We start from the raw sequence: 15,748 nt of genomic DNA on the forward strand, positions 1-15,748 counted from the left end.
TCATTCATTCATTCATTCATTCATTCATTCATTCTAATGCATTGAGTAATACCGGCACTTTCTAATAGATTCTATTGCAGAATTGACTCATATGCAAAAATTAACCTATCTGAAACTAGACTCCATCTTAGTTAAAGGATGTTAGCAGTAGAGCTAAAATAATCCAGTTTGAAACCAGTGGTACTTTTAACCATAGTAGATAATACAGGTCAGCAAGCCAATGCATATGTGGTAGCTTTGTATGATCTGACTCATATCTGGATTATATCCCAAGTTTTACATCATATTCCAAACTACCGCTGTATAACACATATTACCATAACATAAATGAAGAAGACTGCATGAAGACATGCCTGGATGATATTCCACAAATAATTCAGTATTTATTGAATTCAATAAATTCAGTGGATAATTCAAATACTGAATTTGTCCTACATGATATTATTGTAATATGAGATAAACTTTAATAAATCATAGAAATACATTCCAGATCAGCTGAAAATTTCAGATGTTTTCAACATAAATAAAATGGAAATCTATAAAATATTAATTAAACCATAAGGAAATAGTTGGCAACATTTTACTCACTGGAGATGCTATATGCCTCATAACCTTTCAATACTTGCTGCACTCTAGGGATTACCATCTTTCACAGAAGAGACAAGATTAACATATAAGCCTCTTGTAATAATTCAAAAAGGATAGAAGATAAAGTGTTCTTCTATGAATTCTTATGAAAGAGCTAGCACAAGTTTTATTATGAGGAAATATTCCAGTGAATTAAGGTTTTGCTCAGTGGGACAATCAGTGTTGAAGAGTCCAGCACAAAGTTATTTGAAAAGGTTCTGTCCCCTTCTCTTGGCTTTGGACTTACCACATAACTCAATTCTTGCCCTATTGCCATAACCTTTCTTAAGGTTAGTAGTGAGCAAAATAATTTTCCTCTTTTCCTTTCTTAGCCATTCTCTTGGATATGTGTGCAATGAGAACACTTTAGTGAAAGGAGACCTACTCCTCAGGTGTTGTTGGTCATGTATCATGAACATAGCACCTGACTGGTTGAACTCACTAGGAGGCAAGTGAAATACTGAACTATAAAATGGCATGAGACTGCTCAGTTCCTTCAAGTCTTTCATCTGCTTTATCCCCTCCTGAGCCTGTCACCAATATTCAGTGATCCAGTCCTAGTTGTGTCATGGTGCTACAATATATGTAATTGTGAATATGGAAAATACAAACTTTAACTCCAATAGGCCATTAGAAAGCCTTGTGAAGTCTTCTACAAGGCTTGGGAAAATAGATAAATTCCTCTGGACTGGGGGGTCACTGTTTTCAAACACATTCTTTCATGAGCCCTAAAGTAGACGTACTGTGAATTTTTCAAGCTTTCTACCAGCAGAACTCTGTCTGAATCAAACTTCATACTTCTTCCTTGCCTGATATAATTTATTTGAAGAACACTTCAGCATTTGTATGTGCATATGTATGTATGTACAAATAAAAGCATTGCTTGGGTGCCACTACTCCAAGTAGTACATCTCTGCTACTATAATAGAGTATAGTTTTGTGATGGCAAAGCCAGGGGAGGATGCAAAGCATAAGACTGATACACAGATATAGGTATAATCACAATCCATGATCAGTACATAAACTTAATTATTTATGAAGTTTATATAGCTGCCCATCTTAATAGCTCTGGGCTGCTCATAATCCAGAACAATAAAGAAACAGCACAAATAAAGATACAAACAAATATCAACATAGAACATTAAGTGGAACTTCCAGTGGGGAATTATAGCAGGCTGACGCTCTCCAAAGGAGCGAAGAGACATCACAGTTTAGAACAGTGGTTGGAAGGTGGATTCTGGCCAGTGCAATCTCCTGGGATCAAAGGGAGATCATGAGATAACCCATGTGTGCTCCTAATGGTACTCCTCATGAGTAAACTGCAGAAACAGAAATGTTTGCAGTCAGCTTGGGAGTTGAGCTGCCGGGAATCCCAGGATTCCATCTACGCTCCTAACCACAGTGGAGTTTATATAGACATTAAGCCCTGCCTTCCTCATTTCTTAATCACTTTGGGAAGTAATTAATCTACAGATATAAAGAGATTTCCTCTGCAGCAAGATAAGACTCCTTGCAGTGAGTTAAACTTTCTTTCAAGATTACAAAAAAACAAAAAACAAAAAACAAAACAAGAAAGAGAGACTTTGATTTAAGGATTCAAGAATCTTTTGCAAAAAGCTTAACAAAGAGAAGACCTAAGAAAATTTTAAAATGTATAAAGGGACAATCATTTTTTCTATTTTTCTATTTTTGTTTTTATCATCTTTACTTTTGACAAAAGTGCTTTGGCATTAATCTACAGTTAAAGAGACCAGACCTTCATGGAAATGTTTGATATTTATTGTTAAAGAATGCATTTAATTGGCAGACTCTATATAACAAACAATAAACTAATGAACCAGACTGTGACATTTAGTTGCCATGGAGATGTGATGTGCGTTGTGGCTTGAAGTTATGGAGAGCTACTAAAATGAAAGTGTTAAAACCACAGAAAGATAAAGAAGAAAAAGGAGAGGCTTGTCTTTTCCTTTTGTTTGCTTGAGACATTTTCACTTTTGGATTATAATATACAATGGCAGCTACTAGAAAAATGACAAGAGAGGGCAGGAAGGGCTCACTATAGCAACTTGCAGAGAAACTAGTTATATGAGATATGATTCAGAAATTATTTGAACAGATGGGAAATAAATGGTACGCTTTTGAAAAAAGAATGGATGAAAGATTTGTAAAGTTGAGAGAGAAGATGAAATAAAATATTAAAAAGATGGACAGTTTGACAAAGCAAGTATCTGGAGAAGTAAAACAAATCATTGATAAAGTGGAAGTTGTAGAGAGTAAGACAGAAGTTCAAGGCAGAGAGTTGGAAAGAGAACTAGATAATTTGGCTTTATTGGAATTGAGAGAGAAATAATTTTGTTTGAGATTCAGAGCTGTTCCAGAGGTTTCAGATGAAGATATTAGAGAATGGATTATTAAAGTCGGCAATTTTTTTGGATTGGGAAGAGGAAGATATGAAAATGGAAACAGATACGGTCTATAGAATAAATTCCAGATTTGCCAGAACAAGAAATGTCCCAAGGGATATTTTGGTGCATTTTGTTGGAAAGAAGACAAGGGATCAAGTCCTGCAGCAGAATTTTAATACAAGATTGAAAACTGACAGTGCAGATATAATTGTATTGAAAGAGATTCCTATTAGAATTTTTCATTAATGAAGATTTAGCCAAACCATGTGAGATATGAAAAGGAACAAGACAAGGTTGCCCACTGTCCCCTGTTCTGTTTATTTTAGTTCTTGAAATATTGAATGGAGACATAAGACAAGATGAGAGGATTGTGGATGTAAAGATTAAAAAAGAGAGTTTTTGCAGGTGATTTGGTGTTGGTTTTGGAAAATCCCTTAAAGGGAATTGAATTATGGAGTAAATTAAAAGAAATTGGTGCATTAGTAGGCTTTAAGAGTAACAAACAGAAGACAAAGATGTTAAAAAATGTGAAGACATAAGATCAACTGACTTGTTGAATAAAATGAGTTTTAAGATTGAGAAGAAGGTATAATACTTGAGTATTACTGTGTCAAATGTGAATTGTATGTTATTTCAAGATAATTATGTTAAGACATGGAATGAAGTTATAAAAGACATGTTAAGATGGGATAAAATACAGTTGTCACTGTTGGGGAGAATTTTTGAGATCAAGATGAATATTTTACCTAGAATGTTATTTTTGTTTTGGACAATACCTGTTCTGACAACTTATATACCATTTAAGCAAAAGCAGTAGGATATATCAAAATTTGTATGGCAGGGGAAACTCCCCTGAATTAAATATAAGGTATTATAAGATGCAAAGGAAAAAGGAGGATTGGATCTACCAGATTTGAAATTATATTTTGCTCCTTGCTGTTTAGTTTGGATGAAAGAGTGGGTGTTGCTGAGAAATAGAAGGCTATTGGAGTTAGAAGGACATGATCTGAGATTTTGGTGGCATAGGTATCTTAGCAAAGCTAAGGATAATGTAGATTTTAAAAATCATTATGTCAGGCAGGCCATTTTGTGAATATGAAATAAATACAAATCTAGTTGTGCCTGAAAACACCTCTGTGGCTCTCAGCACAAGAAGCATTTTATAGATGAGAAATGATAAGATGATTAACTTATTGTGATATACTAGAATTTTCTCGAGTGGATTGTAAAATAAGAAAATATATATATACCTGTCAATGGTTTTCCTATGTACAGTTATCAGAAATGTTTAAAGTGGATAAAATATTTTATGGTTTTGAACAATGTAGGACTGAGTTTGAAACAGAATTATGTATAAATTATGAACATACTATTGCTAAAATGTACAAAGTTTTGTTGAAATTTGAAACAGAAGAACAAGTGAAAGAATGTATGATAAAATGGGCTAAAATTTTTGGTTACAATATACAAATGGATCAATGGAAAATATATGGTTGAAAGGATTGAAATTTACATTATGTTGATGTATGGTTGATATTTGTCATCAGAGAAATTGTCTAGACTTCAAATTTATGTTGGAAATATGAACAACATGAAGGGACATTTTATCACATGCGGTGGACGTGTAAAAAATTTTGGAATCAAATACATACACTAATTCAGAAGATCTTAAAGAATAATGTACAATTGAAACCAGAGGCTTTTCTTCTGAGATTAATGGACAGACAGCTAGAAAAAAACAGTTATGGAACTTTGTTTTTATATACGACAACTGCAGTAAGATTACTATATGTTGGAAAGTGGAAAGGTTTGACATTACCCACACTAGAGGAATGGCTGGTGAAGATGATAGAACTTGCACAAATGGCTAAATTGATTTCCTTGATTAGAGAAAAAACAATATCTACATTTATGGCTGACTGGAAACCCCTTATAGACTTTTTGCATGAAATTGAAAAAAAATGCACTTACAACTTGTGGTTTTGATGATTAGAAAAAAATAATAATAAAAAAGTGGGGAGTTTTTTTGTAACCATAGAATAAGAGATAATTTTGTAATTATACTTGTATTTGCTCAAGAGGAAATTAGAAGCTTCTTCTTTCTATTTCTTTTTATTTTTTCCACACTTTTGCCCTTTTCTTTTTTTCTCTTTCTCTTTGCTTTCTTTATTCTGTATTAATGTTTGTTAGTTTTTATCTTCTCTTTAAATCTTTTAATACAATTTATTTTTAAAAAAACATAGAACATTAAGTATTCACCTGCACTTATTACCACTGAATACTCATTTGTTTTTGCTTTCGTTTGAATTTTGTAAATTTGTAGAGGTTGCTCATTACCATACTTCTTTGGGATTCTCATACAACAAAGAATAAATGACAACAAATAATAAATAGTTTCTTCTCTTCCACCAAAAGATCTATTTCGCATGAATTTTGACCTGTTGACATCTTCACTGTGACTTTAGTTAAAAAGAAATCACAACATAGAGGTGTTCTACCAATTAAATTAGTAGAATATCAAAACTAGGGTGTTATGCTGGTGTGAAAGATTACAGCAACAATTTTGCAAAGAACACAAATGTTAAATTGGAATAAAATGTAGGACAGGAAAATACTATTTTTGGTGATTTGAATGATCCCGTGAAACCAACCTGAAATAATGAATATTCCAATCCTTTCATTTGTTTTAACTATTTGTGGTCAGTATATGAAAATAAAACCAAATAAATTAGAAGCCAATTTTCTTTTCCTATTTTTTCTTTTTCTTTTGAAGGGGTGAAAAAATACCTTGGCAATTGCAAACAAGACAAGTGAATCTTTCTTTCCTGACAGCTGTAGGTTAATCAGAGTGACAAATTTCCTCTGCCATTCACCATCACAAGGCATCAGTGGAAATAAGTGTTCCCAGAGCCAGATCTTATAGAAATGTCTTGCTCAAAATTCTATGGCCTGAGCCTTCCAGAACTGTAGTGGAAGGAGGGATCAGCAAAAACAGGAAGTTTCTTTGATAGATTTTGAGTGATTTCCCAATGCACTCATAAGATATATTTAAAGCTTTTCAACATTCAGTAGATTCTCTCCACCCTCACAATCTTCTGGAAAGACTCTTTTGAGAACTGCAGGAAAGAATGGGAAGAATAAGATTCAGTGTGCAATTTCCCTTTCTATTTGTACTTAAAGGGCTTAGTAAATATATTCATTCCTACCAGGGGATGGGGGCAAGGGAGAGTGAAATAGAATTCTTCCATTTTTGAGCTTTGATATCACATGATTGCATGCATCCACTTTCATTTGACAGTTGAATCATTTTGTTTCTTATAGCCACATATCTGAACGTCTAGATAGCATTTAGCCTCAAGGTGCCTGAGCAAAGTGTGACAAGCATAATTAACTGATTTATTTTAGGGCACAATTTCCTTATTTAATCTTAGGGACATTTAGCTCAGCCCAAATAGTATCATGGCCTTGGTTAGTAAAGTATCAACTGATGGCAACTGGACTGCCAATAAATAATAGCTAGCTAGAAAATTCTGAGGAAGCAATTACTGTCTTTCTATACACCTATCGCTTAGGAATGCTTTGAAACATTAAGAGGATTGCATAGGGACAAATCAGTGCTGAGAAGTCACTTAAGTTGTCATGCAAATTTACAGATAAACACATGTACTTGTCATATAGTTTTCCTGGAAGCAGTATAACAGTGTTTTGCAACTGACTTCTTCCAATATGTTTAAAAAAAAAAATAAGTGCAGTCCAGCCTACAGAGATTTCCCATTTCAGTATTAACAAGTTCTGATCCTGTGTGTGAGCCCATACAATGTTCTCTGGCTAATTAAAAAATTAAGAAAGCTATCTGGTCAGTTAAGAAGGGTGGCCAGGCCAAGTACACAACTTTCAACTACAGGAGCAAGGCCTCCAATGATAGCACAAGTAAATACAAAAACAGCATCCTTCTCATTTGGATGTGGCACAGCCCTACCATAGCAACAATCTGCACTCCAAGACATAATGGTAGTAAAACTAGAATCATTTAAGTGCACAATTACCATATGCTTCAATATTCTATGCACAGCAGCAAGGCAAAGTGAAATTCCCAAAGAAGATACTGTTTTATGGAAGAACCTAGTACGTCAGGGCCCTGAGGTCTGAGAACAATTTAACACCACACATGTAATTTCCACATATGTAATTTAAACCTGAGTACAGAACAAACTCATATGTGAGGCGGTTAAATCAGCATTTTTAGTTAGGGTCAGCAGGCAACTCTGACAGTCAGATACAGAGGTGCTTCATTAAATAGAACAAACATAAAATCTCAGGTAGATATTTTTAGTTTCACTAATTTCTACTGGCATCAACAGACAGAGGTTTTCCAAATCCACAGAATGCTACACAACTTAGAAAGACGATTCTAAAATAGTAGCTGCATAGAGATTATAGCTGCTTATCGGTAAAGTAAAATCTACTTAACTAAATAGTGGCCTAACCACATATCACTTATATAATGTGATAAAGATGAGTTCCTAATCACAGAGAAGCTTCTGTATGCATTTAGCTGAAACGTCGATGGTCATTTAAATCTGATAAAATAAATAAATAATTCTGAAAAAAGGGGAACAGGTATTTTTGTGGTAGAGGTTGTTGCTTTAAATAAAGCTCAGTATAAAAGATAGGACTATGCACACTCCCAAGATACCTCTAGCAGAGAGTATCCCCTGTGTTTATTATGGCTTATTCAGATGAAACCGAACATCGTTGCCAAGTGAATGAAAAGGAGAATCATCTTGCACCATGATGGTAATAAACTGATTTGCTCTTGAGAAACAGAGAGTTGTAATAGAAGTGCATATTGACTTTCATCTTCCTTCTGGTGAGAAGAATGAAATGTCAAGAGTTACCATTTTAATATCAGCCAAGATGAGTCCATTTGTTGTAGTGTGGGTGGATCCAGGAAATTATTGTTTGAACCATGTTGCTAAAGACTGATCTACACTTTATTAAATCACTTTATTCTTTTTTTTTTTTTCAAAAATGCAGTGACTTCAGCACATCAGTCAAGCAGCCATATATATCATGTCCAAAGATTTCTGAAGAATGCTTGAGTGGGGATATCTCACTAACTGGGGTGAGATAATATTTGAGTGATGTTGACTCTGATATAATTCCATCTGAATACTGAACATTTTTACAGATTTCAGATGTACCATGAAAAAACTTCAAAAGCTGGCTCACTATCCCTTAGTTTCCCAGATTGTATAGGAATGAAAGAAATAAGATAATGAAGAAGGAATTCCAAATTGTTCACTATTATTTGCAATCCGAATTATATGTGGACAGTTGTACTTGAGCTCTTTATATAATGCCCCATCTCTTGAACCTAATAATTTAAATGAATCAGTGCTATCTGGGTTTCATGATGTAAAAGAGCCAGACCTGTGACAAGCAACTGTGATAAATGGTTGTAAGCATTTTATGGATACTGGCTAGCAATTTAAGAGACATAAGAGTCTCAAAACAGTTTTTGTCTCACTGAAGATAACAGTGTTTATTTATTTATTTTTTAAAGATAAGGACTATCACATAAAGATAAATTAAAACACACACACACACACACTGGTTCAAGTATCAGTGATACTCCAGGATTGTGGAGAATCAAAGTAAAAGGGAAAATAAACCTTTGTAAAAGTATTGTGTAAATAATTAGATTGCTTAATAAGTTAATAAATAGATTCCTTAATAAGTGCTACTCATAAAATAATTCTATACATGCTAAAAATACCTAAACTTCAACATGCCTACCTAAATGTAAAATGTGCAGTATAAAACATCTGTTGCTTGCTACTATTTTAATCAGAGTATATGTGCTTACTGGGGTTTACTTCCTTTGGTCTAGTTAAAAATGTAAAGCAGGCAATTAATAATTATTTTTCAGAAGCATTTCATATGCACTTTGACAAAAGCATGGTGTGCTTATTATATACATTGAATGTATAGATTGTTTTGGACTGAATTCTCAGAGATATAAGGTCTACCCCCTGTGCTATATAATAAAATATATAGGAAAGTGATTAGCTAGGGAGTGACTGTGCTAATGTCTCTATCAACAACACATGCCACTGGCAGATCTCAAGGAAGTAGCTGTAAGACAACTTGTCCTGAAACCCTAAATGGACTCAACAAGGATAATTATCAGTTTCAATCGATTTTTTAGGAATAAAGCACTGGCAAGATAGTGGCTTTCCTAGATGAAACTGATTTTGTGGAATCATTTTATTTGACTTCTAGCCTGAAATGGTCTAAGTTGTATCGATCAATTTCTATAGCCAAGAATTAAACAGGGTAAGAGATCTATTTTATCCATCAGTTTGTTTGTTTGTTTTTTAATTTCTACATGACATCACTAGAAGAGTGTTATGCACCATGCCACTGGACAAATTATGCTAATGGCACTTGAGTTTGTCTCTAAGAATCTGAAGAAACCTGTAGGTCTCCTAAACAAACTTTTCATGTCATTAATGGACATAGATGAATTCAACATATTTAAAATAAAACTGAGCTGGATGGAGATACTCCCAGTCAATAGGCAGGATATCCATTTGGATATTTAAACGAATATTGGAAGGGTTGCACTTCAAATTGTAACTGTTCAACTTGATCTTAAGCCTGCAAACAGACATGGGAATAAAAGCATTCAGAAAATCCAGTTGGCTTACATGTAAGCATTGGCACCAGGTATAAGAATTCACAGGATTCACTTATCAAATGATTTAAAAAATCAAATCTTACTCTTCACACTGTTAAATTCATGACTAAAATAGTAATTTTATGCCTAGTAATTAACAAATAACTTCCCAAATTTGGCAAATTCAGTTTTTGTTCTGAATTTTATCTTGGTGATATTTGAAAAACATGGATCTTAAAAAAAAAGAAGAAGAAGAAATGGCCTGAAAACATAATTAGGAACACAAAAAATTAAACTTACCTGAATGGTAGGTGTGGAGCGATTTTTTCGTGTTGTAGTAGTGGCCATAGTAGTGGTAGTTTCCATGACAGTGGTGGACATCTCAGGTGGCATAGAGGTTGTGGGAGCTGTCCCCAGAATAGATGGCACTTCACCAACCAGCCGAACACTTCCATTGATTTTGATGTTTGGGTTGTTTTCTGCTGCCATATTCAAGACTTTCAAGCCATTGTAATAAAGACCGGAAAGCTGACCTTGGAAGAGACGCCCTCTATCTTTTCCTCCAATGGCTATTTGAGCCTGGGTGTTGAAGATCGTTAACTGTCGTCCTAAGTGAAGGGGGGTAAATAATGTTATTGCCAGTAATATTGTTTCCCCTTTTTAAAAGCAAACTGTTTATGCTATGTTCTGGTTGAATGGGTTGAAGATCAGAGCAAGTTTTCTGACATTGGTGGTGATGGCTATTGTGATGGCTGAATGACTGGAGGACAATATTACAAACAACTATCTCAATGTGTAATAAATTAGGATAAACCAGATCAAACAAATAACAACAATAGATCCAGATTTTCTTCGTCTTATTCCCATAAATGTGAACACATTTAGCAGAAGCCAGGATTTCAAATTTCACCTGTCAGGAACTCAATCCAGTTTTAAGACCAAGCACTTTACAAATCTTTTACTGAGAACTTGGGAGAGTTCAGATCACTAAAACTATTCTAGTCGTTGCATATTATGCAATTGAAGAAAACTGGATCCTTGCATGGACTGAACACAGATTTAGTCTTGTCCTATGACTTGGAAAAAGATGAAATACATAAACATACATTAAGAGATGAATAAATATACCCTTACAACATAAAAAATATATAGTTCTGAATGAGGAGGTTATAATCTATAGTCAAATAAAGTGTAACTCCAAGACAATATTGGATTATCCTTGCTGTAGAAGAAAAATGTATCTTAAAATGAAATTAATATGAACAAAGAATTCTATACTTTGGGTACCTCACTCTCACAGTAAAACTGTGAGCATAATCATCTCAAAGTGAAGTTGGGGGAATCAGACGACCCACTGTAACACTACTCAAAATAATTCTTTTATGCAGAAAACTAAATTTGAGGGAGAAGGGTTTTCATAGCCTTCTCTTTAATATGTGAGCCCCAGCTATGGTTTAAGTATCAGTTCCTAGACACAGGTTTACTTCTAAAATGTAGCCTATGCTTTGAGTAGCAACCAACTTATTGGAGGGACACTTTGAAAAGAGAGAACAGGATGGTGAGCCTGGGCTACACAAGTATCTCAAAGTGAACTGTTATCACGTTCCACAGTATCCACCGACCAACTTTCTCCAAAAATCACTTTCTTCTCCAGGGCTAATGATGTGTCAGAGACCCAAATTTGACCCAGGACTGCTGACATCTCATATCTGGCTAGAGAGTACAGAAATCAACACCGTGAATCTGATCGAGTTCCTTGAGATTTCAGAAGTGAATTTCCCAATTCCTTAAAGGAACACAGGAAGAATGCAATTCTAGTCAGAATGAATCCCACAAACAATGGCCAATTCTTTGTTCTACACACAAATCAAGCACATATTCACTCCATTAATTCAAAAAGACATTTCAAAAATTGATAGACATTTTCCCTCTGTCTTGTTCTTGCCCCATCATTTCTGGAAAATTATCAGAAATTATCAAGAATTACATTCCTTGTATATAAGATTTCTGTGCATTCAGTTTTCCAAATGACAGCTATAAATTTCATATGATAAATCCAATATGTAAGCTCACCCTGAATTTAATATTTATTAGTGTGTTTTAGATTTTATTAAATGTAAATGTCCATTGAATAAAGAAACATACTAACCACATTTCAGAAAATAAAGCAGAATTAGTATTATTTCATTCAATCCAGTTCTCCCAACATTTACACACACATGTCCATTCCCTCCCCTCCTCCATTGCACACTCACCACTTTCTTTCTCTGTTCCACCCTGAAAAATGCCAAATTCCACTGTGTAGTAAAGTAGAATCTAAACCCCATTACTGATTCCCTGTGATTAAAGTAGATCAGAATAGGAGGGGGAGCTCACCAATTTTGGTCGTCGTGGCAGGTCTCGAAGTCAAGTGGTGATGCGGTGTTGCATCATCTAATGGTGACAGGATGGGTCATGGGGAAGAGAATTGGGACAAGAGAAGAAATGTATCTGAAAGGAATTCCTATTCCCAAGGAGGATCCTAGCTAACCAAGCAAAGTAGATGTTTATGTGAAATGCTGAGAGTTTGAGGAAGTGGAATGCACATCTTCATGTGCTCTCCACTACCGTAACAAGAAACAGATCTTCATTAAGCAAAGATGGACTAGTGTACAAATGTAAAAACAGCAAATTAAAAGAAAAAAAGTGAAAGGATTGATATACTCTTTCCTTGGAAAGCAATTAAATCTTCATTTTTGAAATCTGTTGCAAGATCTGTTTCCTCTCATGCCCTTTTCTCTTTGTCATATAGATTTGTTACATATATCTTCAGGAGTGGCACGTTGCATTTATCTGTGGTGTGAGAGAATAGTAAATCTGGCTAGGCTCAATTATTTTATATAAAAATAATTGCTTTAGTGATCATCTCACTTATCAGCCATTTTTAGATTATAGAGATGATTGTAATAATATGGCTATGTTCACTGCAATCTCTTTCAAGTAATGACATGATGGTATCAGCTATCACATGGAAAACTCTGATGGGCTCCCATTAAAGCTGGTCATACAGTTCTATTCACAGGATTTTTTTTCAGAGATACTATAACATTAAAAACTGCCTTTTTCTATTTATTCTCATGCAGTGTCATCAGCTGGAAAATGACACTTAAGGCAGACACTTTGTTATCAGTCTCTGACTTTTCTATAAGGAAAAGAATGTATAGGCTATTCAAGTACCACAGAATTCCACAAAAATTAGAATTTCTGCTCAAAAGTTACCCATGTTATTTGAACTGATACATTTCTGAAAGGAATTAATCAATTCCCTTGAGGAGGTCAAAATATATGGCTTGGGGAAAGTTTCCTAGCCTGGAAAGCCGTGATATCCCTGAAGTAATTCAGATTTGCAGTTTGAAAAGTCTCATCCAGCCTTGAAATCCTGCAAAAGCTCTTCTCTCAATTCCTTCAGATGTTGATAGCTTTCCACAATACAGAACAGTAGTTTTTCACTTGTAAGAGCCACTCTTTTACTTCTATTTTCCCTTGTGCGCTTTTCTATCCCTTTCTCTGGAGTTCAGAAACAAAAGGAGCAGAGAGGTGATGAGATTTCAAAACTTATGACCAGATTCTATGACAAACAGCTAGAAAATGGCCTTTTAAAAAATAACTTCTAGAGACTGGACAAGTGATCTATATAATTTCCTCCAGTCCTTTCCAATCTATTCTCTCTACAATAGACCAAAGGCTGCCATGAGACCCAACTGGTATTCTGATAATGGCTTTCTTCAGTTCTAATGAACACCAAAGCAAAGTTAGTAGATTCCATTAAACACATACTTTTGATTTCTTTAACAGTCCAAGGAGACTGGGGGAAAGCAAAGACAAAAAACTACTATACCCATCATCTGGAGATCACCAGAGGATGGGTAGGGTATAATTGTCATATAGCATTTAGAGTAAAAACTGCACTTGTTGAATTTACTTCTAGAAGACTTGTTATTCACAGAATACATTTATAGGGCTGTGCAGTGTTTCTGAATCAAAGGGGGAGATGTGGTTTGGAAAGAACATAGGTGTGCATATAGCGCCTGTTGGAAACACCTTCAAGTAGCTGTGTTTTTTCCTGGGGTTTTGCAGCTGCCCTTTGTATCTGCTACACAATCCTGGGAACAGATTTATTTGGTTTAAGGAGTTTCCAACAAATCCTACATGCAAAGCCAACATGTTCTGAGTCATGGTTCTTCCTTTGAATCCAAAATGCTGCACAGCCCTACACGTTCTCTTCAGAGTGTCATAAGTGGACAGCTTTCAAATGCAGAACTATGGAATGCCTTTGGAAATTGAAAGAGACTATTAGGCCATTGACTCCAGTCCTTGTTTAATTCTGGAATCCAAATTAAAGGATCCATGACCGTTATCTATTCTGACTATATCTGAACATATCCAATGAAGGGGAGCATCGCCTTCCTAGCTAATGCTTCCACTTTCCAACAACCTTGACTAATTTGTTTTGAGATAGAGTTGAATGTGTCAAAGGTAGACTGTGCATCTTATTTTTTTTCTTAATGAATTTCTTCTATTCTTAGTTGGTAGGGACTGTTAGAGTCGGCCTATATACTCTAACAGTGCTTAGCTTATCCAAAAAACTCAGATCTAGCCCCAGATCTAGTACATTCTGCCTCATGGCAACATCCCCCCAGATATACATATGGCTCCCACTCTTCAAGTGTTCTGGAAGTCTCTGAAGACCTGGCTCTGTTTCCAGGCCTGTGGCTAGAATGTTTGTGGAGCCCTCACAACTTTTGTGAAGTTTATTGATACGGCTTTGACCCAGTGGTCAAGTTTTTTAAATTATGTATTTTAAATATTGTAAGCCACCCAGAGTCTTTTGAGAGTTATGCAGCCTCAAAGTCCAATAAATTAATTGAATTGACTAGCTATTGAGATTAGTGGTATTTCCGTCATGCTCTGTTCATTAAGTTGTTTCACAGAGCTATTCTACATAAGATCAAACCAAATTTGGATTTCATCTTTTGGTTGCTTGTTGTTGCTGTTGTTGCTAAACAAGCGTGTAGGACCCCAATCTAGTTCAAAACCATTGTGAATGGGCAAGAGAGGTTTAAATATTTACTTGGGTGTTGCTTTCCAAAATCGGTGTCCTCCAATAGGAGTTTAAAAAGGCTGTAAAACTCCATTGGTGCTGGTGTGTGAGGGAGAGCAACTGAACATGTGTAAGCAAATGAGAAAGCTTTATTTTATTTTCTTATTCTTTTTTCTCTCTCTTAGAAGTAGAACCATGCATATTGTTCCAACATCCTAGATACAATGACCTGAAAGAGATGACCTAATTTTTTAAAAAGAAAATGCATGTGTTTTTTATTCTTGATGGTTTCTTCTTCTAGCGAGCTACAAAGGCATGCAACACAGAGCACAGCTACATTTTATAACAAAACACTGACATTAAAATTGTGTGTTTGCTAAAAGGACAATCACATGTCTCTAGAGGGATCTGCTTTTAACTAAAACCTCTTGTGTGAAACGTTTTTACTTGATGATCAAGTGGAAAACAATGGGGAAAAAGAAAGAAAAATGTAGAGGAAACATGCATAGTTGAAATGTCACGTCAGACCTTTATCTTTCCTAATATCACAGATCTCATTCAAATAAGAAAGTAAGTAAGCAGTTTTGCAGATATTCTCTATTTCAGATGTACCACGGTAGTGACTGGGAGCTCATTGTGGCTAAGATATTGCAAATTGTGTAGTACAGGTAGTCCTCGGTTAATGACCGAAATTGGGACTGGGAACTCCATTGCTAAGTGATGTGGTCATAACACATAAGATCATATGACCATGCCAACTTATGGCAGCAGTTCCGGCAGTAGTTGTTAAGTGCATTATGTGTGGTCGTTAAGTGTGACGTCACGTGACCATAACTTGCAACTTCTTGCCAGCTTCCCCACTGACTTTGCTTGTGAGAAGCCAGCAGTGAAGGTTGCAAATGCTGATCATGTGACTATGGGATGCTGTGACCATCGTAATTGCACACCATTGCC

The 15,748-nt window shown here is 35.2% G+C and overlaps 1 protein-coding gene across 10 annotated transcripts in view; it reads right to left on the reverse strand.

Annotated features, from left to right (window-relative positions):
• Window positions 1-15,748, reverse strand: part of LOC103060191 (neurexin-3-beta) — a 758,042-nt gene that overhangs the window by 123,419 nt on the left and 618,875 nt on the right. For all 10 annotated transcript variants that reach the window (XM_088145267.1, XM_088145265.1, XM_088145264.1 and 7 more), the window contains one exon: window positions 10,015-10,322. In XM_088145267.1, coding sequence (XP_088001393.1) covers window positions 10,015-10,322 — 308 coding nt within the window. The remainder of the gene's footprint in view (window positions 1-10,014; window positions 10,323-15,748) is intronic.

Source organism: Python bivittatus, unplaced genomic scaffold, assembly GCF_059951505.1.
Source record: "Python bivittatus isolate LINGU-HERP-01145 unplaced genomic scaffold, Pbiv_v1 ctg000480_np1212, whole genome shotgun sequence".
Classification (NCBI taxonomy): domain Eukaryota; kingdom Metazoa; phylum Chordata; class Lepidosauria; order Squamata; family Pythonidae; genus Python; species Python bivittatus.